At 30.6% G+C, this 20,464-nt stretch overlaps 2 protein-coding genes across 2 annotated transcripts in view; both read right to left on the reverse strand.

Moving 5' to 3' along the window:
- Window positions 1-4,505: 4,505 nt before the first annotated feature.
- LOC119831113 lies at window positions 4,506-8,713 on the reverse strand. Its single transcript, XM_038354368.1, has 4 exons — window positions 8,544-8,713; window positions 8,230-8,307; window positions 5,923-6,019; window positions 4,506-5,742 (listed from the first exon to the last, which is right to left on the reverse strand). Exons 1-4 carry the CDS (start codon window positions 8,565-8,567, stop codon window positions 4,742-4,744), a joined length of 1,200 nt encoding a protein of 399 aa, XP_038210296.1. The 5' UTR covers window positions 8,568-8,713; the 3' UTR covers window positions 4,506-4,741.
- A 3,535-nt stretch (window positions 8,714-12,248) lies between these two features.
- Window positions 12,249-20,464, reverse strand: part of LOC119831320 (cuticle protein 19-like) — a 13,802-nt gene continuing 5,586 nt past the window's right edge. Inside the window, exons 5-7 of the mRNA XM_038354623.1 lie at window positions 14,410-14,547; window positions 12,617-12,713; window positions 12,249-12,409 (exon numbers count right to left, since the gene is read on the reverse strand). Coding sequence (XP_038210551.1) covers window positions 12,249-12,409; window positions 12,617-12,713; window positions 14,410-14,547 — 396 coding nt within the window. The remainder of the gene's footprint in view (window positions 12,410-12,616; window positions 12,714-14,409; window positions 14,548-20,464) is intronic.

Genomic DNA, 20,464 nt, shown 5'->3' on the forward strand with positions numbered 1-20,464 from the left:
TTAACGAAATGAATTGTATCTATTTATAGAAGCAAATAATTAAAAGAAAAGACATAGAAGAAAAACATTAACGTTGAAAATTTAACCAATGAAATATATGAATCGCTCCAAAGTCATTCAATAGGAATAATATATTCAGTTTCTTGAAGGATCCAACTACACTTCGATGGCCATCAGCGTTTTTGGCACACATTGCCAAAAGTTATCAATATTTCATATTATCATCGAGTAACCATCTTGTAATAGTTCTAATAATTAAAAAAGAACATTGCTAATTAATGCTACTCTTCCATTAAATTGTATATTCGATCATTGTGAATTACCATACAATAGATGGATAAGTACCAAATAAATGCCAAGGCTTCGAAAGATGGTAGCCTGAATGAATCTTAACAAATTAAAGTAATATGTTACTCGTCCCTATTTTCTGAAATTAATTTTAACTCAGTGTATTAGATAAAGAAGATAACATTCAAGATTCAGTTAAGTAGTAGAAGTAGTTAAGATTTATTTTATGTATATAACCTCCTATTATATCAATTGAAAAAGGTAAGGTTGGTTGTATAAAAAATGAGGAAAGGGAATTGAAACGTCATAAAATCAAAGGACAATTTATGACAACTATTTTATTAAGTACCAGTAAAATATCTTAGACATGTTTCTGTTAAAAATACTGGGCAAGTTTAAAATAGTTGATACGGTATTGTTCCGTTTTTTTTTTTTTTTTTTTTTTTATTCCTGATAGGGAAGCGCTTGACCACAACCTCGCCTGATGGTAAGCTGAGATGTGGTCTAAGATGGAGCGCGCTTCCCTAGAAGGTAACTGTTCACTCTTCTCTTGAAGACCCCCAGATTGTACTCGTCGGGGAACACAGACTCAGGAAGCATGTTCCAATCCTTTGCGGTTCGAATGAAGAATGTGAATGTTTTCGTTTCCTTTACATGTGTAGTAACTCCTATGCGCAACTTCGTCCACAATATCTCTCCTGATTACTTTTACAATAAATGTTCTATAACTAAATATAAAACAAAAAATTGTGGTAACATTAGTAGCTATATCATTTAAAATTATATCATAATAAAATAAAAAAAATAGTGTTCAAATCTGCCCCAAAATATATAAGCTAGCTACGTTTAAGTTGATAATTACTTTGCTTTCCTAAAAATCGTCGAAAACGTGATTAGAAATCAAACTGACTTTCTATATGTTGATTTAAAATAGACTCATTTAGTATTTTAGTCTTGTAATACGATCAAATTAGAAATTCAACTGCATCTTGCTTCTATTTATATACACTGCATATTAAAAAGGTTATTTATTATCGTTGTGTATTCTCTTCTTGAAAATAAAAAAAATATTCCTTTTTTTAACCTAAATCTAGTGGTTTAAAGAAAAATAAATAAATATAAAACCTTATTACCTAAGTTGCATATAAATCTTAACTGACAATTTGTTGTATTTCATGTGTTTGATTTTACGCGAGTATTATACGGATATTTAAGCGTCGTAAATTTATTTTAATTGTCCACAGCTCCCGTCAAACCTAGAATTTATAAACGCTATGTAGATGGCACCTTCACTGTACTCCCCACTGAACATATACCTGCATTTTTAGAACATCTTAACTCCATACATAAAAACATCCAATTCACTATGGAGAAAGAAACAAACTAGCGTCTAGCCTTTCTTGACATTTTAATTATGAGGGGACAGGATGGCATGCTTAATCACACAGTGTAGAGGAAAGCCACTCATACTGATAGGTACCTCAATGGTGAATCCCACCACCGCCCCTGTCAACTCACTTCTGTCGGTAAATCATTGTTTCAAAGAGCCCGCCACCTCTGTGATGCTGCCCACCTCAGCGGGGAACTGCAGTATGTCGAGCGAGTACTTCGTGACAACAAGCTGCAGGTTATTAAAAGCTAGTAAAAACTCTTTCAGCTATGTATAGGGTATGTGATCCCGAAGCTGGGACGGGCCGCTAGTCATTAATAAAAAAATTTTAAAGCATTAGAAGTCAAAGGTGAAGGCGTCTCAAACTATGACTCATCCATTGATGTTACTGACCACGATTAACATCATGATGCCTTAATTAAAATCAAGTTTAACAGGTTATGTTAATTTAAGGTCGCGTGTGTATATCTCATGTTAATTTTAAACAAATATATTAACATTATGCGTGATTATTAATAGTTTGGTTATTTTATCGAATAGATTAAGAACATTGTAGCACCGAAATAGTACTATTATGATAATTTATGTAAACAAATTCTTACAAACAATGTTCGTATCTTGCCATAAAAATTTACCAACACATACAACTAAAAATCAAAATTTCCTTCGTATTTAATTATAACAAAGTCTTTTCATTATAAAGCTTATTAAGCAAAAACTTTTTATATGTCAAATCAAGAATATTAATAAACTAATTACTAGTATTAGAAAGCCAAACCTAATTGTGGCCATGTATGAAGAAACAAAAGCACAACTGCACAAATATTTACATTAAATTATATATATTTATTTGAGCGGCTAATACTACTGCATATTTTTTCAAATTAATCCGAGGCTTCAATTCATGTGTTTAGATATTGTAAAAAATATTAATTGAATAATTAAAACCATAACCGAGTCACAGTGTTATATTTGTAATGCAAAATTCATAGCGTGTTATGAAATCTGCATTACTTATCCGTAATTGCCACAGTTAATCATTACATATTATGAAAAGATGTCAATTCGATCTTAGAACCGGTTATGCGTAAAACTGACCGCATTCGAAAGTGTTACGTGCAAAACAGGTGCTTTCAGCAAACGGGAGGAAATTAAAACTGATTTAAACCGTCGTTGTCGCATTGCAACACTTGTCTACGCCACATGGACCATGAAAGTTTCAACTGCTATGCCTATATCAGTAAGTGGCGGTTGGCAATATTGCTGTGGCCTTGATCGACATTTTTTACCGGTCTGTTCTATATTTGAAGTTATTAATTGATATAGTTCTTATTCTGCACAAAACTGTTTTTATATTAGAAAACGTATTAAAAACCGTTATATTATAAAACATCATGTTTCATAATTATTATTTAAGATACATCGTTTTAACGCTACACGTTATATCTGAGAAATTAAACTGGAATCTTATAATATATAGAATCCATATAGAATATAGATAGACTACATTCCACTATCCAAAAGGCTATGTTAGGTTATTAGTTCATAATTAAAATGTATAAAGTTGAACCAGATGGCCAACAATGGGATCGTTGTAGCTACAAGGTGAGAGGAGAGTGTTGTATCGAATGTGTCAGCGGATTGCGACAATGGTAGTGGTGTCATGGGCGCGCCCACAAGTGAATGTCCTAGTCCATACGTTACTTGAATAAAACATTAATCTATAAATTCGTGGGATATTGTGTCCAATTTGGCTCGCGTTTGGTCAGATATAAAAATGGACAATATAATGTTATTTGTTGTTAGGGTTGCCATTTATATTTTACACCTATCTATTTACTCATTCACAATCAGAATAATATTCTACTGTATATAATATAAGGGTAGATTTTGTTAAATTGACGTATTTTGTATAAAAAGCCCAAGGAAAGGGACTTTTATAAAATATCTTTAGTGTCCTTGTAAATCAAAACCAGTTTAACACTCCCGCTCGTTCCAGTTTCTTTACTTTCACTATCATTGTGAGATGGCTTGCACAAGCGTATATTAACTGCTGTCAAAAATAATTGCCTAGTAACAAAACAATCGCCTGATTAATTACGATATTTATTTTTGCACCACTTAGTTCGGCGTCAAAACTACTTTCTAACGTTGATGAATTTATACTTCATATACACTTGGGGAGTTCGAATTTTGTTCTTAGACTAATATTTTTTGGGATTATGTTCATAGATTATTTTCATTTACAATGTAAGTAATGTAAATCGATTTATAATAGCCATCTACGCTACTTAACACCGCAAACACGTAATGTAAGCAGGTATTGCGGTTTTAAATTCGTAACAAATAGATTGTGTTTAAACGCTTGACAAATATCATTTGAGAAGTTAGCATGTGATAGTATTTTAACAAACTGCAACGTTTCCGGATTTCGACTGTATTTTTTGTTTTTTCTGCTCGATAAATCAACCTATTGACGTGATTTGGTTTCGATGAATGTTATCACTTGGTCCTAATTTGGAATCTGAAGTGGACATCCCTCCGCGGGATATCAGTGCTCGTTTTTGTAAAAAATAATAACGTTTCGTGTTATTATGGTCAGTTATAAACTAATATTATAAAGCGGAAACTTTTGTATTTTTGTACGTTTGTAACGCTTCCAGACAAAACCCACTGGACCGATTTCAAATATTCTTTCCCCATTAGAAAGCTGCAGCTTTACTGAGTGACGAAGCCGGGGCGAGTAGTATATAAGAAGATTAATGATGAAATTTTCTGATCCCTCACATACTTGAAACTAAATATTAACGAAAATTAAAACAGAAAACCAATAAGTAATTTTTTATTATATTATCTAGAAATATCTGTACACTTTAAACTAATGAACTACTAAGGATACGTTGAAATTATGTTAAAACTATTTACTAATACATATAAATATTGAAAACGAAAGGTTTAAGATGAAGTCGTCACTGTATTAAATAATATGACAATCTCTCAACCATTCACGCACGCAGTTATTAACAAGTCAACAAACACTTATTCTAATTTGTATCCATTGTTCTAAATATCAAATATATCTAAAATATTTATAATTGGCTTCTTTTTCACTACTTTCTTAACTACTTCTTTTTGGGTGCCAGTTGGTCCTCGAGGCGGTTTTTGGTATCGGTCGTCTTCAAAATCATCATCATAGGAAGAATAAGGTGCCCTATGATCAAAATCTTCATCTGATTCTGGTGGATAATCATCTACGACTCTTTGTGGTTTTTTGAGTTTCCTCTTGGGTACCAAAACATAATCGTCTAGATTTTCTGGATCAAAAGGTTCTGGATGTTTGTATGGCTTGTACTTCTTCTTTGGGCGGGGAGGAATGTAGTCTGAATAACTACTTTCTGGTGGAGGTACATCGCGCACACTGGAATATCCATACTTAGGCGGTGGTTCATTGTAATCCTCAGGCTTAAGTGGCTTAAAACCATCTTGTTTGTAACTGTTTACGTATTTTTCTGCTTCTATTGATGACGCTTCGGTTTTATATTTATCATGTTCATATCTAGAGTCAGTAAGAGAAGGATATTTTTGCTTCCTAAAATCTGTGTCTGCGATATTACCATAGTAATTAGATACTGGCTTATGCTTCTTTCTGCAATTTGGATCGTAATGATATCCTATATGGCTATGCGCAGGAGCATCGAAACTATCGTCATGAGGATGTTTGATATCTATACTATGAGTGTATTCGCTTGGCTCTAAGTCAGAAGGATATTTTGGTCGCTTAACAAATGAGTAATCTTTAAAAAGTGATTCATACGGATGTCTTTTCCTTTTCCTGTCACTTGTTTTGTAAGATGATTCTGGATCTGCTTCCTCGGAAAAATCATAATACCGATCGTAATCTCTTAGTGCTTTGTCTTCCATGAACTCTGAGTGTGGCACTTGTTCATCTTGTGCTTCGTTTTGGTTGCCGTTATTATTTACTATTGCTGTAAATCCTGTATTTGGTCCAGCTGAGTATTCTACAGTTCTCATAGAACCATCCGGTTCTATCACACTGTAGTGACCTGAAGGCATAGGTAATTTTGTAAATATTGATAAAACTTATAATAAATATGGCATACTGAAAACATCCAATACAATTAAGCATTCATAAATGTTTATATGAATATAAAACGCTATTTGAGTTGCAACACTTATAATTTTGGGTTTGTCATAACAATTTTCCTATTACAATCGTAACATACCTTTAACAGTGTCACCTTCCTTCTCTTCCCATACAGTTTTTACGTCTCCAGTTCGTATATCAGAGACTCCATATCCAAATGAATAGCTTGGATGACCCTGAAACGAGAAGAAATTTGATTAGCGTCGATTTAAATTTCTAATTATCTGTTTCTATTATGTCAATGTTCTCGGTAAAAAATAGAATGCGTAGAGTAATAACATCGCGTGAGGTGGCCTAGTATTTACGTAGTGACAATGCGTTGCATGTTAACTGACTGTTTAATATTCGGAATATTCAATAAGTGAATCATTAAATTGTTTCCATAAACTAGGAATTTTCAACTTTTATTATTAAGTTACATGTGAGAGTAGTAGTGTCACTTTGTCTTAAACTAACAGACGTATCACGCTTTCATCTCTCACAGTATAGTTACGCTTTATGAGGTATAATATCTATTATGTATTAGATTTAGAGAAATATTTATTATGTATTCTGATAAATATACAGATCCAAGTAATATACATAGTTACAAGTTAGTAAACAGTAAGTAGGTACGTAGGCATTATAAGTTTGAAAATGTGTCTAAGGTTAGAATAGACTTTAGGATTAATCAATGTTTTTACTTTTAAATGCATACTTTCGTTCAGTCAGTTCGTCGTCACTGATCGTGTATAATTACAGTTAGCATTAGATCGAAAACGAGTTCTTATGTTTGTAAACACGATTTGTTTAAATGTCACTAGCCCGCGGCCATCTCAAGTTCAAGATGAGCCGGCGCGTGCGCATCGCGATTTAATGTCAATGACAGCAGATCGTTGACTTTCAATTTCATGCCTTTTTTACTATACCTGAGCGTGAAAGATGCAATAACGGCAATATTATGCAGTAAGTAAGATTCATTTTGATGAATTGGCTTTTCTGTAATTAATTGGACACAGTGAGATTCTAAGCAAAAACATGTCTTTAGTCGGTTTATTGTTATTTGATTCAACATTTTTCTGAATTTGCTACTCTTTAACTTTAATGTCTTGCCGTTTTTCTAAATATGCGAACTAGTTTAATTAATGAATTATATCTTCACATAAACCGAATCACAATTTACTTGAGAGAAAAGTGGGTGAACAACACCAATACTGGTTGATAATGTTACAACATCAACTCACTTTCGATAGGCATTTATAGTGCGACATATTACGCAGGCCTTATTTCAATATTTTATCAATCCTTATTGATTGTATGTGTACCAATTCTTGTGAAATATTTGCTCTTAACCTTTCCATGATATTTTGTACTTTTTGTACTTTTTTACAAATGGAGGTAGATGATGGCTGTGAATTCTAAAATTTTACGATTTAAATATCGAATTTTTATTAAAGTAGAGCATGTTCTTCTAATTTGATAATTTTAATAAAGAGGAACAATTTGTATTTTTGTATGTATATTTGTAATATTTTAATACAAAAACTACTGGATTGACTTCAAAACTTCTTTTAGCTTTAGAAAACTGCATCCTCACTGAGTGATATTGTGTATCACGGGTGATGTCGGGATGAACAAGTCATATATTATTTCTATGATACTTCTAAATTTACACATTTATTATCCCGCTAGTATTTAAATATATCCGTTATGTAAGATTGAATTATTGGATCATCATTCTAAATAAAAATAAGTAGTCAGAAGTTGCATACATAAGTAATTTAATGAAAAGTATCGTTATTTCAATTGTATTTAAAAAAAAATGTTTTATTGAAATATTGTTAAGCTTTAAGAAACTTTGATTCAATTACAATTAAATGGAAATATAATAAATTACTTCCAATAGCAGTGATCATCATAAGGATGTTGTTTGTTGCGGTATGCTCATAGAACCATGACTACAAATACTACAATGTAACGCTAATTTGTTACTTTCTTCGTTCCATTTTGCGGTTTGTATATAAACATTAACCAAATGTAAATCTTTCTTATCTAACTGAACCTTAGTAATGATAAACAATTTTAAATAGGTTTAATTGAATGAATTGTTAAAAAAGTGTTTATTTAAGAACATTTTGACGCATACGGCAATATTCTGTTTTGCTTTAAAATGTAAGATTGATTAACGTAAAAAGAATTAACTTTTAGACATTATACAATGCCTTTTTTAAACATTAAATCTGCGGGATGTAAATTATACTACGAACGACGTTTTTAATTACGTTCTAATTGTATATACATGTGTAAACTTGTAATCGGCCTTATTCTCTTTTTTAATTTATGCTACGATTGTATTTATACTTGTAAGTTTTTTTTTTATTAAATAAATAAATAGATAAATACTCACTTCATCTTGTTCTTGAGCTGTACTATCGTCTATACCATAATCTTGACACATACATAGCAGTACATTACAGAGAAGTACCTGAAAATATACGAATAAAAATAATATTAAATAACCTAAAAAAATTACATATGTAAAAATATAACATTTCAAAACAATAATTATATTTATTCGTTACATTCAATTTAATTTGCTACATTAAGTACCTTCAACTTTAGTGAATCTAAAAAGAAATAATATCAATGAAGAGGTCAATAAAGATTTCATATTACAATCTATAGTAAATACTCAATAGATTACAAATAAGTGTAACTTACCAAGATGTTATGTAGCTTAGCCATAATCACAAATTCACTCTATCATTCACCTTTAGATTCAATATTCACTGACACTGAGATAATTTTATTTATTCCCTCGCGAACACCAATATAAACCTGTCCATATCCAAAGTAGAACGTGAAGATGGCCATTGATGACCACCACCCACCTATTTATAAATACACACATATGTACACCTCAGATTATGCGTACAAACGCACACAGGTATGCTGAATATTGTTAGAGGGTTATAATCACTTTATTGTTTTAAGAATACCACAATGCTATCACCCCGGTAGGAAGCTTCTGCTATTTCTTATCTGTTAAGATAATTGTAATGTAGGAAATCATATACTTTCGTGTGTAAAAATAAATAATTTAAAGTGTACATAAATGTTAGACATACTAACAGTAACTATTAGATTGTCTCTGGTACTAGGTTTTCCAGAATAATATGTTTATGATATATGTGTAGATATAAGAAACATATTGTTAAGCTTTAAATAATTATAGAATAAACTTACTCCGATATTTAAAAAATACGTATGGTTTTAAAAAGTAACGTTTATAATTATAATATTATTATATTTAATTATATAAAATAATCGCGTTTAGATTAAACAAAAAATGCGTTATAAACACATGTTCGACATGTGACATTGGACAATGCAGTAATTAAATTATTTGAGTGAAGTAATACATGTGTAATGTGACAGAAAAATTATGAATATAACTTAACGCTTATGTATGTATGAATGCAAATGTATGAAAGCGAACGCGATTCGAGATAAGTGTATGCAATAAGAGCAATTCGCGAAGAAATGGAAAGATTTAATAGAGATTTCATATGAAAGTTACAGAATATCATAACCTAATCATTGAATTTACAATGTTTGAGACTTTAATTTTTTTTAGTTTTATAGCATTGAAATGCTTTATAAATGAGAAATTTTGAAAGAATAGAAATAATAGAATTATAACAGAATATAGAATTTTTTCTATTCTTTCAAAAATTTCTCAATGTGTGAGACATTAATACTGCAGATAAGAATATTATTAGTAAATTAAATACCTCTCAATAAGAATTTCTGAACAGCGTGACTCTGCTGATGATATTATTATTGTGACAAATTAATGCTTATAATTTTTATGACAAATCAAATGTCAGATCTGATTTTCCCGCCAATTATTTTAGAGGCGAAGGTTCAAAAGTATACAGCCATAAATAAATAAAAAAATAATACTCGTACAATTAAATTTATTTCCCACCACATGGTTGTAAAACGTAATAAAGGTTGTAAAATTATACATAATTTGCTTTATTATTAAAAATCATGATTACAGTAGATAAATTCAGAGCGAATGTTCTAGTTTTAAGATGAAAAGGATGTAGCACAACTGCTGCTAAACAAATAAATCAGATATGATACAGTTTTCTTCTTTTCATGAAATATGATGAGATTGAGATGAATTTTGGTTATTCTTCATGAAAATCAATGATTTTAAGTGAAAATATTTAACTTGATAATGATTTTAAGTGAAAACAGTTAACTTGATCTGATGATTAAAGATATTTCAGAATTATTAATATTCAGTTGTAAATATAGCAAATAAGATAGGATGTTAGACATAAGTAGAATAGAGCTCAAAAGGAAAAACATTGATAATATCATCAGAAAATATATACCCCATTTTCGTACGTACAAGTTCAGAAAAATTCATAATACACCCAATAAATCTTCGAGAAATTTCCGAAGCTATTAAAATGAAATACGTTCATACGGATGTATCGCTATATCCCTGAACCGGTGTTACGATTAAAGCCATTTAATATGAAACATTGAATAAACGTGTTACATCAAGAGGAACAAACACATGTAATTGGACTAGTTAAGAGCCGCTCCACTACTCGCTAGAAATTGCGAATAACTGTAATTCCATAGCATTTGTTATGCCACCATATATATAAAATATTAATTGATTTCCGTTTAAATCGATTTATCATAATCATATCACGATAGCTTAATAACGGTTGCATTTAGTATATTTATATAAGATAAAATATTCTGATATAATATTCCACGAACAAGTGAAAGTAATTTAATATTTTTTTTATTTTAAAAAAGTACGATAGAGTTTTTATCAAAGAAAAAAAGAAAATTTCTCTGTGTGTATTAAGACACTTTTCTCATAAATTATGCGACGAGAGTATTGCTATTATGTTTCATGCACTGTCAATTCTTGTTAGGTACTCTGTTAAGCCATCTGAGAACCCGAAGCGATGAAAATAATTATAATACTATTAAGAAGGTCTGCGAATCGCTCTGCCTCCTCCCGGGAAGAACAAAAAAAAAATTGCCTATGCTATATACTGCATTATTGAGCAATATACATATTTTTATTTTTGAACAACATTTCATTGGTTTATTTTTAGCTCATTCGTTACAAACCAACAAAAAATTAAAAGGCAATTCCGTAGAATTGCTTTTTTGTATAAAGAAGTAAACATTTTTTCACTTTTTGGAATATGCAGTAAATAAGAAATGTTGTATTACAAAAACTATTAATAAGCATTTCCGTTTGAGAATAAGTAAAAAATAATCAATACTACATCATATTCATATAAAATAAAGTCACGTTAAACGCATTATAATTCTAGAACGGCTGAACCAATTCGGATGAAATTTTACTCAGAGACAGTTTGAGATATGGGAATGGAGTTTTTTTAAGTGAAAATTATTTAGAATCATTATGATTTCAAACCTGATGCAACGGAAAAAATGACAGGTAAGACACACAAATACAAAAATGTGAAGCCGGCAAAGAATGAGGCAGAATTATATATACTATTTTATATTTTATATATATTCATCTCATTCTTTTGTCGATTTACTGAATTTTCACTTCTATCGTGTGTGAATCGCACACCTTTTTTTTTCCAAAAATCCCACGGAAACGGGAATGTTGCTGAGAAAACTACGGGTCTTCTATATCAAGTGGAATAAATAAATAAATAAATTCTATAAAGAGAATTTTGCGAAGAGTATAGTAAGAGTATTACGATATCTATTCAACAAGATTCTATTTCTAGAATTTTTATAATCTTTACGGATATATCAAATTTAACAGACACTCGTTGATGTAGAACATACATAATAATATTATTACAGTGAGCATAATTAGTTTTGTGAAAAAATTACATATTTGACATAATGATCCATCAATACTGTTTTTATAATTCACTTTTAATTATGTTCCGCGTAAAAAAATGCTATCGACACACATTATTAGCCAAGCAAATAGCGATAGGTGTGATCTTCGCTAAAATTTGAAATTAAAAATTTATTGCAACATGAAATATTTACATAAATTTACTCGCGTCAACGAATGGAACAAACAATTAATTTACACAGAATAACTGTAATACATCGAATCGAATTAATGTTTATCCAATAAGCTTTCTCACGTATAGATTACAATATTATTTTTACCACATTCATCACAAAATTAATGCGAAGAATGAATGACTAGAACGAATTATAGCACATTAGTGCTATATAAATTTGTGTGTAAAATAGTAAAACAATGTGAAGAAATGTTTAAACAATTTTATTAAGTATAAAACTGTAACGCCCATATATACAAATAAGAATTATTTTCGAATTTCGAATAAATACTACGATCTATATTTAATACAGAGCCATCTAGTGGTAGCCATAATAACCAGCGTTAAGCTGTTTTCCAAAAAATTGTGCTTGCTGCCCTCTACCGATCCTTCTGACAACTGCGTTGAAACCATTGTGTTTATCAGCGGTGTATTCAACGATACGAGTAGTACCATCTGGTTCGGCGAGTGAGTAAGCACCTGAAATTTTCAAATCATTTGGTTACAAAATTATTTGGTCAAGAGATTCGAGTTCGGAATAATAAATGACAATGTTAATGAATCATATGTTCACCTTCTTCTACCCATATCATGTGGGTGTATATGCATGTTATTATTTATATAACGTATGTACGTATGTATATTTAATTACATATATGTAAATAGTAAATGATGTTAGTTATTTACCTCTTACTACATCACCATCGCGAGTTTCCCATTGAGTCTTGTGATCACCAGTGTGTGGATCATTCACAGAGTAATCAAACGCATATTTTGGACGAGACTGAAAAATCAAGTGGAATAAAAAAAATGATTGATAAATGTTCCGCCCTGGATTCCTTTTATTCAAGATAGTATAAAATATTGTGAGCTCGGTGGCCCAAATGTAAAGAGCACCAATGCATGTTTTATACCAAATATTAATTGTCTTAGATACTCGTTATGTCAATAATAGAATAAATTAACATGGAGTTCGAGAACGAAAAAGTAGAATGATTATACTGATTGAAGCTCAGCTTTTTAAAATAGTGCCATCTCATGCTTTTTCCCTGTATTATGTAGTAAATTATATATCCTGTATATTATACAAAGCTACTAAAGTATACGAAACAGTAAATGGTTAAATCACTAGATGGCTATGACCTATATATATAAAACGTATTTTGGTATATTATGATAAAAGAGCTAACATTGAATAGATTTAAATGAAAAAAAAAACAAGGAATACGTTCTTACTGTACATATTCCGAATTATGTAAGACTTTTGAACATATTACAAATTTATTACATAATTATAGTTCAAGCGACTTACCAACTTTTTAGGATATGAAAGACTATAATTTATGTTCAAATAGTTAAGACAGTTAATTTTTATATATGTTTCAATGCATTTATGTTACATTTATAGCAAAGCAGTTATGTTAATTAAAATACCGTATAAAGTTATATACAACAATAGCCAATGACAAAAAGTATACCAATTTCAGTCACCTAACAACCTGTATGAATAGACTTCTTGCATTGTAATTAAAGTTCTTCGTGAGTCATATTATGAGTCACAGATTTAAAATATGCTCCATATCTAGATGATTCTATTTATCAAGATACAAATGCAGTTCGGGACCTCCATCTCAAGAGTTCCATAAATTTTTCTTTTTAGCTACTAATTTTTTTGCAGAAAATTTCAACCGTCGAGTTTTCCACAAAATCTTGCTTTCAAATACCACTATCTGTCTGCAAGTTAATCTCATTAATTTTAAAATTTACTAAAAAAATAAACAACGCTAAAGCTTCCCTGCTGGTGAAGTGTTATTGTTGCATAATTGACATTTAGTAAGAGTCTCGTTTATTTGAATTCGGAAAAGGAATTTTTTGTATCATAAGTGGTTTCCGAACTTGCGTAAAATCTGTGATTATATGGCCTACCTACGGAGCTACGCATATTCTTCGCTCGTAATGTCGCAAGGAGCGTTACGGTTTGTGACAGTGAATTTGACGTTTTGCATAATATGGACTTATGTACATCCAAATATAATTTAGAAAATGCTCCAGCTTTTAGGTATTACGCATTTGGAGTATGCAAGAGTGCATTAAGCATTATATCATTTGAGTGAAAGAATACAAAGTGAACATTCTCAAAGAATTCATAGTGCAGGCATGCTTTTGAGATAGTGTAATCCATAGGGTTAAAATTAAAGGTTACATCACAATGATGATTTTGTTATATTATAAAGAAATTGTGCAATACACATACTTTCATAGATTACTCAACGTATTATTGAGATAATTTTTTAATCAGTTTTTAACTAACATAAAAATTACGCCAGGGGGTATGAGTTTATATGAGTTCTCGTATCCCAATCGATACTAGCATCAACCATCCAACATTATACCTATATTTCAAAAAAACTTTCTATGTCAGTCTGTCTCTTCTTCACGCCTATACTACTAAATTTGAAACATATCATTATTTGACGTACATAATATCCTCCAGTGGCTGAATGGATGTTGGAGCTGGCATAACCTGGATTGTTCGCAGCAAATCCGTAGCCACCTGTTCCAGCATACCCGACGTATCCAGCTTGCGCTGCTACGAAGAAGGCTAAAAGCGACACGACCTGTGAATAATTTACAAAATATATCAATTTATGTACTTTATATAATTGATTTAAATACGATTTGAAATTATGTATAAAAGGCTCATATATTTTCAACTGATAACATGTATATTGTATGCAATTATTTTAAATTTATGAAGTCGTGTGTAACTGACACAAAATATATAAACAAGGGTACTACATGAGTTATAAACGTGTTTTATAATAGCCTAAAGTATACGAGTATGATACACTGAAGTAAAAATACAGAAAATTGGTTATTTCAATCAATTATGATATCATCAATCATCAAGATATGATATGCTAATAGTAAATCCCCATTATAAATCATATCAGTATTACAACCGTTGCTGTTAAAGTCGCAATCTATTAAATAATACAAGAGAGATATCAAATAACAATAAACAAAAATGAACTTGCCACCATGTAAACCAAATAAGGTCGTATTATTGTCTTATTCACATACACGATAAAACAATGTACGGACAATATGTCAGTATTTAATCTTACGTATGAGATTAAGAAATATAACAATGGGGCACATAAAAACAAACGCAGGAAGCGTTATAGGTAATAAATGAAAATAGACGTATTCATTTTCCGCTTACATGATTCGATTAAAGCTATTCTTGTTACGTGTTTGATGGGTGTTGACAATACCGGAAGGATGGCTTTTCGCACTAAATTAAGTACTGACGTAGTGTAATGAGTAATAGGTTCTATTTTAATTAGGGCATTAGTTTAACTGCCGGTAGAGTGAAATTGCTTCTCACAATATATGTCAGTTGACACGCTATTTATGCTAGTGGAAAATTTAATACGCGAACGCGATCGATATTTTTGCTGAGACGTTTTTATTGTCACACTTCTTAAATACTTACTGAATATTACGTATTTTGTTCAAATTAAGTATCTTTTGCGTACTATAAAAATACGAAATGAAAAAACTTTTCTACACAAAAGGGACCGACGTCAATGGAAGGAATGTATCTTAGGAAGGTATTATATTCTAAAAAGGACCAAATAACTTTGGAATTCACTTGGTTGAAAATCCACCAAGTTATTGAGCAACAAAACAAAATAATGCTGTCGAATTGAGAGCCCTCATCGGCGGTATAAAAACATTTTATATAAAATTTAAAATATGATTGAAATATTATATTTAAATGGTTATTTAAATTCAACATATTTTATGAAACTGACAGGTATAAATTGTAGCGTACAACAAATTATAGTATAATTGTTTTGTATAAGTTATAATATAATTGTTTTGTATGTTATTTACTTAAAATATCTATTGCTATTTACTTAAAGTTATATTTAATGGCTAGTGATAAGTTCATTAAATTAATAGGAAAGACTTAAACGCGCTTAGTGCTTATACATATTAATGAAGACAAATTTAATATTCAAACAAACATAGATTTAAGCTGAATATAATGTAAATTTTAAATCGTATTAAAAAATTATAAAAAAAAATAATTTATAAATATTGAACCAGTTCATTAATAGTTTTATATCATGTAGGTATGCTGTGAATTTGCACAATGATTTAATTATAAAATAGGTCCCTAGTTACTACTTATAAGGTTCCGTATTTAAAGCGAAGCGACGATATATAATGGACCCAATTACTAAGACTTCGCTTTCCGTTTATCTGTCTGTCAGTCTGTCCGTCCATGACTGTTAAAATTGTCAGAGTTGATGCATTTGTGTTGCTACTATTACAATAAATAAAAACAATCAATAAATAAAATCGGTTGGCACGGTCATAAATTGAACCATTGACGGAACGCTTAGTGGCGCGAGACCAACTCGCACTTGACCGATTTTATTATAAAATTATAGTACAAATTACATATAGTGAGTCACAATATGAATAATCTTTTTGCTTACATTACATTGAAACAATTAAACTCGTAATTTTCATAAATAAGCATGACCAAAGAAGTCCTTTATAAAATAACAAATTTTTTAACAAGTGTACCTCACTCAGTATTAATTTCAAAATGTATTATTACACACTGTTATCACATATCACGACACTTACATGAATAACACGCATTATGAGTAATATTCCTCTCTTCAGTGAGACAGGACTGAACTAACACTGATGGTGGTTCCTCATCGCTTCTGCTTATAACAGCTACTGGTTACACCACTATGACATATACATCCTAATCATTTAGTCGTATTCAAGGAAACCCATGAAATAAATAGAGTATCCTTTGTATTGTATAAGTAGAATGTCTGAGCAGTAGGATTTTAGAGAAATATCAATATATATACTCACATATGAGTAGGTATATACATCGGGTATACTACATTTTATATTAAATACTAAATATTTTAATAGATTATAGATATAGAGATATATTTAGATAAAAATTTTGTTAAAATTCAATGGTCTTTGTCAAACATTTCAGTATTTATCCAAATATTAATAAGTGAGAAGTTATAGGAACGGTACATTTTTGTGAGAAATATAACTAAATTATATATACTCTTTTATTTTATAGGTTATAAAGAACTGACCGTTCGCCCAGGTTTCACCCGTGGTACATATATATCCTATGTCACACAGTGTAATTGAAGCTTGCTAATGGTGATAGAATTTTTGAAATCGGATCAGCCGTTCATGCGAAATGGTAATATCAAGGGTAATAGGGATTCATTTTTATATGTGTATATTGGTATAAAATATGGAGGATTCATCCTATAAATTATTATATGTATATAGACAACACCGCAAAATTAAAAAAAACAATCATCTTAAAATGTTGCGTTATCTTTGCAGCACCATACAAAAAATAAACCGTTCTTAAAATAAAAATAAAATAAGATAAATAGATAAGTAACGCACAAAAAAACCTACGCTTATGAGTCAATAAAATCCGTTAAATATATAAATTTACAGTTTCTAAAAATACATGCTGCTTTAATTTTTAGTTTTATAGCATTGAAATGCTTTATAAATGAGAAATTTTGAAAGAATAGAAAAAATTTGATCACGAGGCAGGATTCGAACCTGCGTATCTTGCCTAACCGTAGCAACGCCTAGCCATACATGCTGCTTGTGAACTAGCTTTCTCAACTTTTCGTAAATGCTGCTAAACAAAGTTTTTTAAATATACATAACAATATTTTACGTAATGTATCAATTCCTGAAATAAGAGATGATTCAGCATTCATTATCACCATTTAAACAAGGTTACTTTTTAGACGAGTGACCGTGTGAACATACCTAGTTATTTCTTGCGCCCTACTTTCTTACCAATAGCGCTAATATACGTAACATGTCTATAAGGTTTTTCTAGCCTTTTCTTATTCTATCATACCATTACAGTTGATTTCTTTAAGAATAAGATCCCACCACTCGATTCTATAGGTATATGATTTTAATAACATTCATCATCATCATCATCAGCCCATATATATTCCCACTGCTGTGATACAGGCCTCCTATGAGGGTTCAGGCCATAATCCACCACGCTGGCCGAGTGCGGGTTGGCAGATGTCACATGTCGTCGAACTTTTGATTCTCGGACATGCCGGTTTCCTCACGATGTTTTCCTTGAGCCACCGTGAGCAGTGGTGATGTTATTCTACATGCGCAGATAAATTTAAATATCAATTTATTTCCTGCACGCTCGCCCGGTCTCGAACCCCGACTTATCGATTTTGAAGTCCGAGGTTCTCACCACTGAGTCACCACTGCTCTGATAATGTTGATTGAGTATTTAATAAATTAGCCATAGGTTGTCTGTAAAAAATTTACCGCAAAGAACCAGTGTTCTTAAAGAGATCTGGAAGTAAGGCATTTAAATTAAAAATCGAGTGTACAGCTTTTTATATGAAACAATTTTTTTCTATTTCTGATGCGCTACCGCATAATACAATTCCATAGGATATAATACAACGGATATAGCTAAAGAAAAGTAATCTAACTGCATATTAATCGGTTACCTAATTTCTTACTACACACTCATCTGAAATGAGATGGGCTATCCACTATAGTTTCTCATCAGCTAATGTTATATAGAAAATATAGTAGATTCCGTGGAGCATAATATCAGTGATGGAACCCGCACTTCCATTCATCGATTAGTTAATTGTATCCCATGCGTTGTGATGTTGTTTAAATTTTTAATATCTTGCATGTTTTTAAGCGCCATCGTGTGGTAAATAGCAGAACTAAATTGAATTCGATACCCGATTACGTTCACATAGTAATCATATAGAATTGAAAGTATAAGTTGTTTCAAAGCTAAATTTATAGATGTCGCTACTAGCCATGATCAGAAATATCCAAAAAAATAATTTTCTAAAGTCATTTCTACTTGAACCTCGAATGACTATAAAGAATATAGCATGAAAACATATCAACATACTTAAACGTAATGAACCAGTAAACTAGTAAGAAGACGAGCACTGGGTGAAAAGAACATAGTCGTTAAAAAAGTACCTTAGGTAAACCTACCTTATAAATAAACATAGAGTGACCTCAGGAGCGTTTGCTATAAAAATATTTATTTCTTTGTTGAGAGTGATAGTCGGAATTCACGTTAAAACGCCATCTATCTTTAATAGCATGTGCTGCTTTTTTAATAACTTATTTTTTTTTTTTTTTTTGGTAAATAGACAAGGTTACGTGTAAGAGTGCCTATCTTGGAAAATGGTTGGATGGAATCTTAACATAATTTATTTTTAGTGCAATGTATAAGAGACAGCGGCTGGCACCAGACATAATTATAAGATAATTCCAGCTATATGCAATACATATTTCATGTATATACAAAGTTTTTGAAACCGGAAAATAAATTTTACTTTTGGAAAAATAAATTGTCTTTAGCTATATTTATAAAAAAAATATATATCTACATTAAAATACTAAAATGATGCAATAATGAAAACACGTTGCCTCATTTATTATTTACATCTGCGATATAAAAGAAGGACTGCTTCAGGTTTTAATGTTTAATATTCGCTTCATTATTTTCTGTTTATATTACCGTAAATACATATACCTTGTATAAATTATGGTATGTTCTTACGCACGTAAGGTCAGAAATGAAATATATGCAGCTTAAAATAAAATCGGTTCTTTCTTTATGTTATTATAGTTGCTACAAGCAGAAATATTGATTCTTCATTATTTATATATCTATTCTATTGTCAAAGTATAATATCCTATCCAAAGGTTGCCCGGCAGCGATCGCTTAAAAGCGATAAGGCCGCCTATTTAACCTTTTAAGTTTTCTTTCCTTTCTTGTTTTCTTCTTCTTTGTTTGTTATTCTTCTTAAAATATAAATGATTATATGTGTTAAATAAAGTATGTTGTATTGTATTGTATTGTATTGATTCTTAAATATTATAAGGTGTACCTTCACCTCTTCACTGATAGCAACCCTTTTTAAACGACTGGGATACACGGAGGGTAATGTTTTTGATATTCAAAACACGCTTTAAATGTCAAAGTTGTCATTCAAGCTATTTGCCTGATAGTAAACAAAAATTTCAGTAGATAGGTCTATAAATTGGTTACCCAATATGCAACACCGATGTTTGTACTAATAGGATTTTTCTTAATTATTTTACGATATAAAAAACTGAATGCATAAAATGTATGAAGTCATTTTCGAATGAAAAATTTGCTTAATGTTCGAAAATGTCTTCTTTCCTATATCTTGCAGGAAGATAAGAAGTGTAGCGCTTTTGTTCACAGCAAAATGTATCAGTTTTAAGCAAAAACGGGATTTGTACTGTTAGTGGAGTACTGTTGACCGTGTTCCTAGCTTAAAATATTAAGGATGTTGCATTTGGTCTTAACCTTTTAAGTCTTATTATACCTAGTCTTGCCATAAATATTGTAATAAAGAAAAAAGAAAATTGTTAACTGCAAATAACATTTATTAC

Source organism: Zerene cesonia, chromosome 13 (assembly GCF_012273895.1).
Source record: "Zerene cesonia ecotype Mississippi chromosome 13, Zerene_cesonia_1.1, whole genome shotgun sequence".
Classification (NCBI taxonomy): domain Eukaryota; kingdom Metazoa; phylum Arthropoda; class Insecta; order Lepidoptera; family Pieridae; genus Zerene; species Zerene cesonia.

Coding starts and splice junctions, on each gene's coding strand:
- LOC119831113 (XM_038354368.1), bottom strand. CDS start 8,567: ATGGCTAAGCTACATAACATCTTG. Junction 8,308..8,543: donor CTAAGCTACATAACATCTTG/GTAAGTTACACT, acceptor GTATATTTTCAG/GTACTTCTCTGTAATGTACT. Junction 5,743..5,922: donor GGAAGGTGACACTGTTAAAG/GTATGTTACGAT, acceptor CTATGCCTTCAG/GTCACTACAGTGTGATAGAA.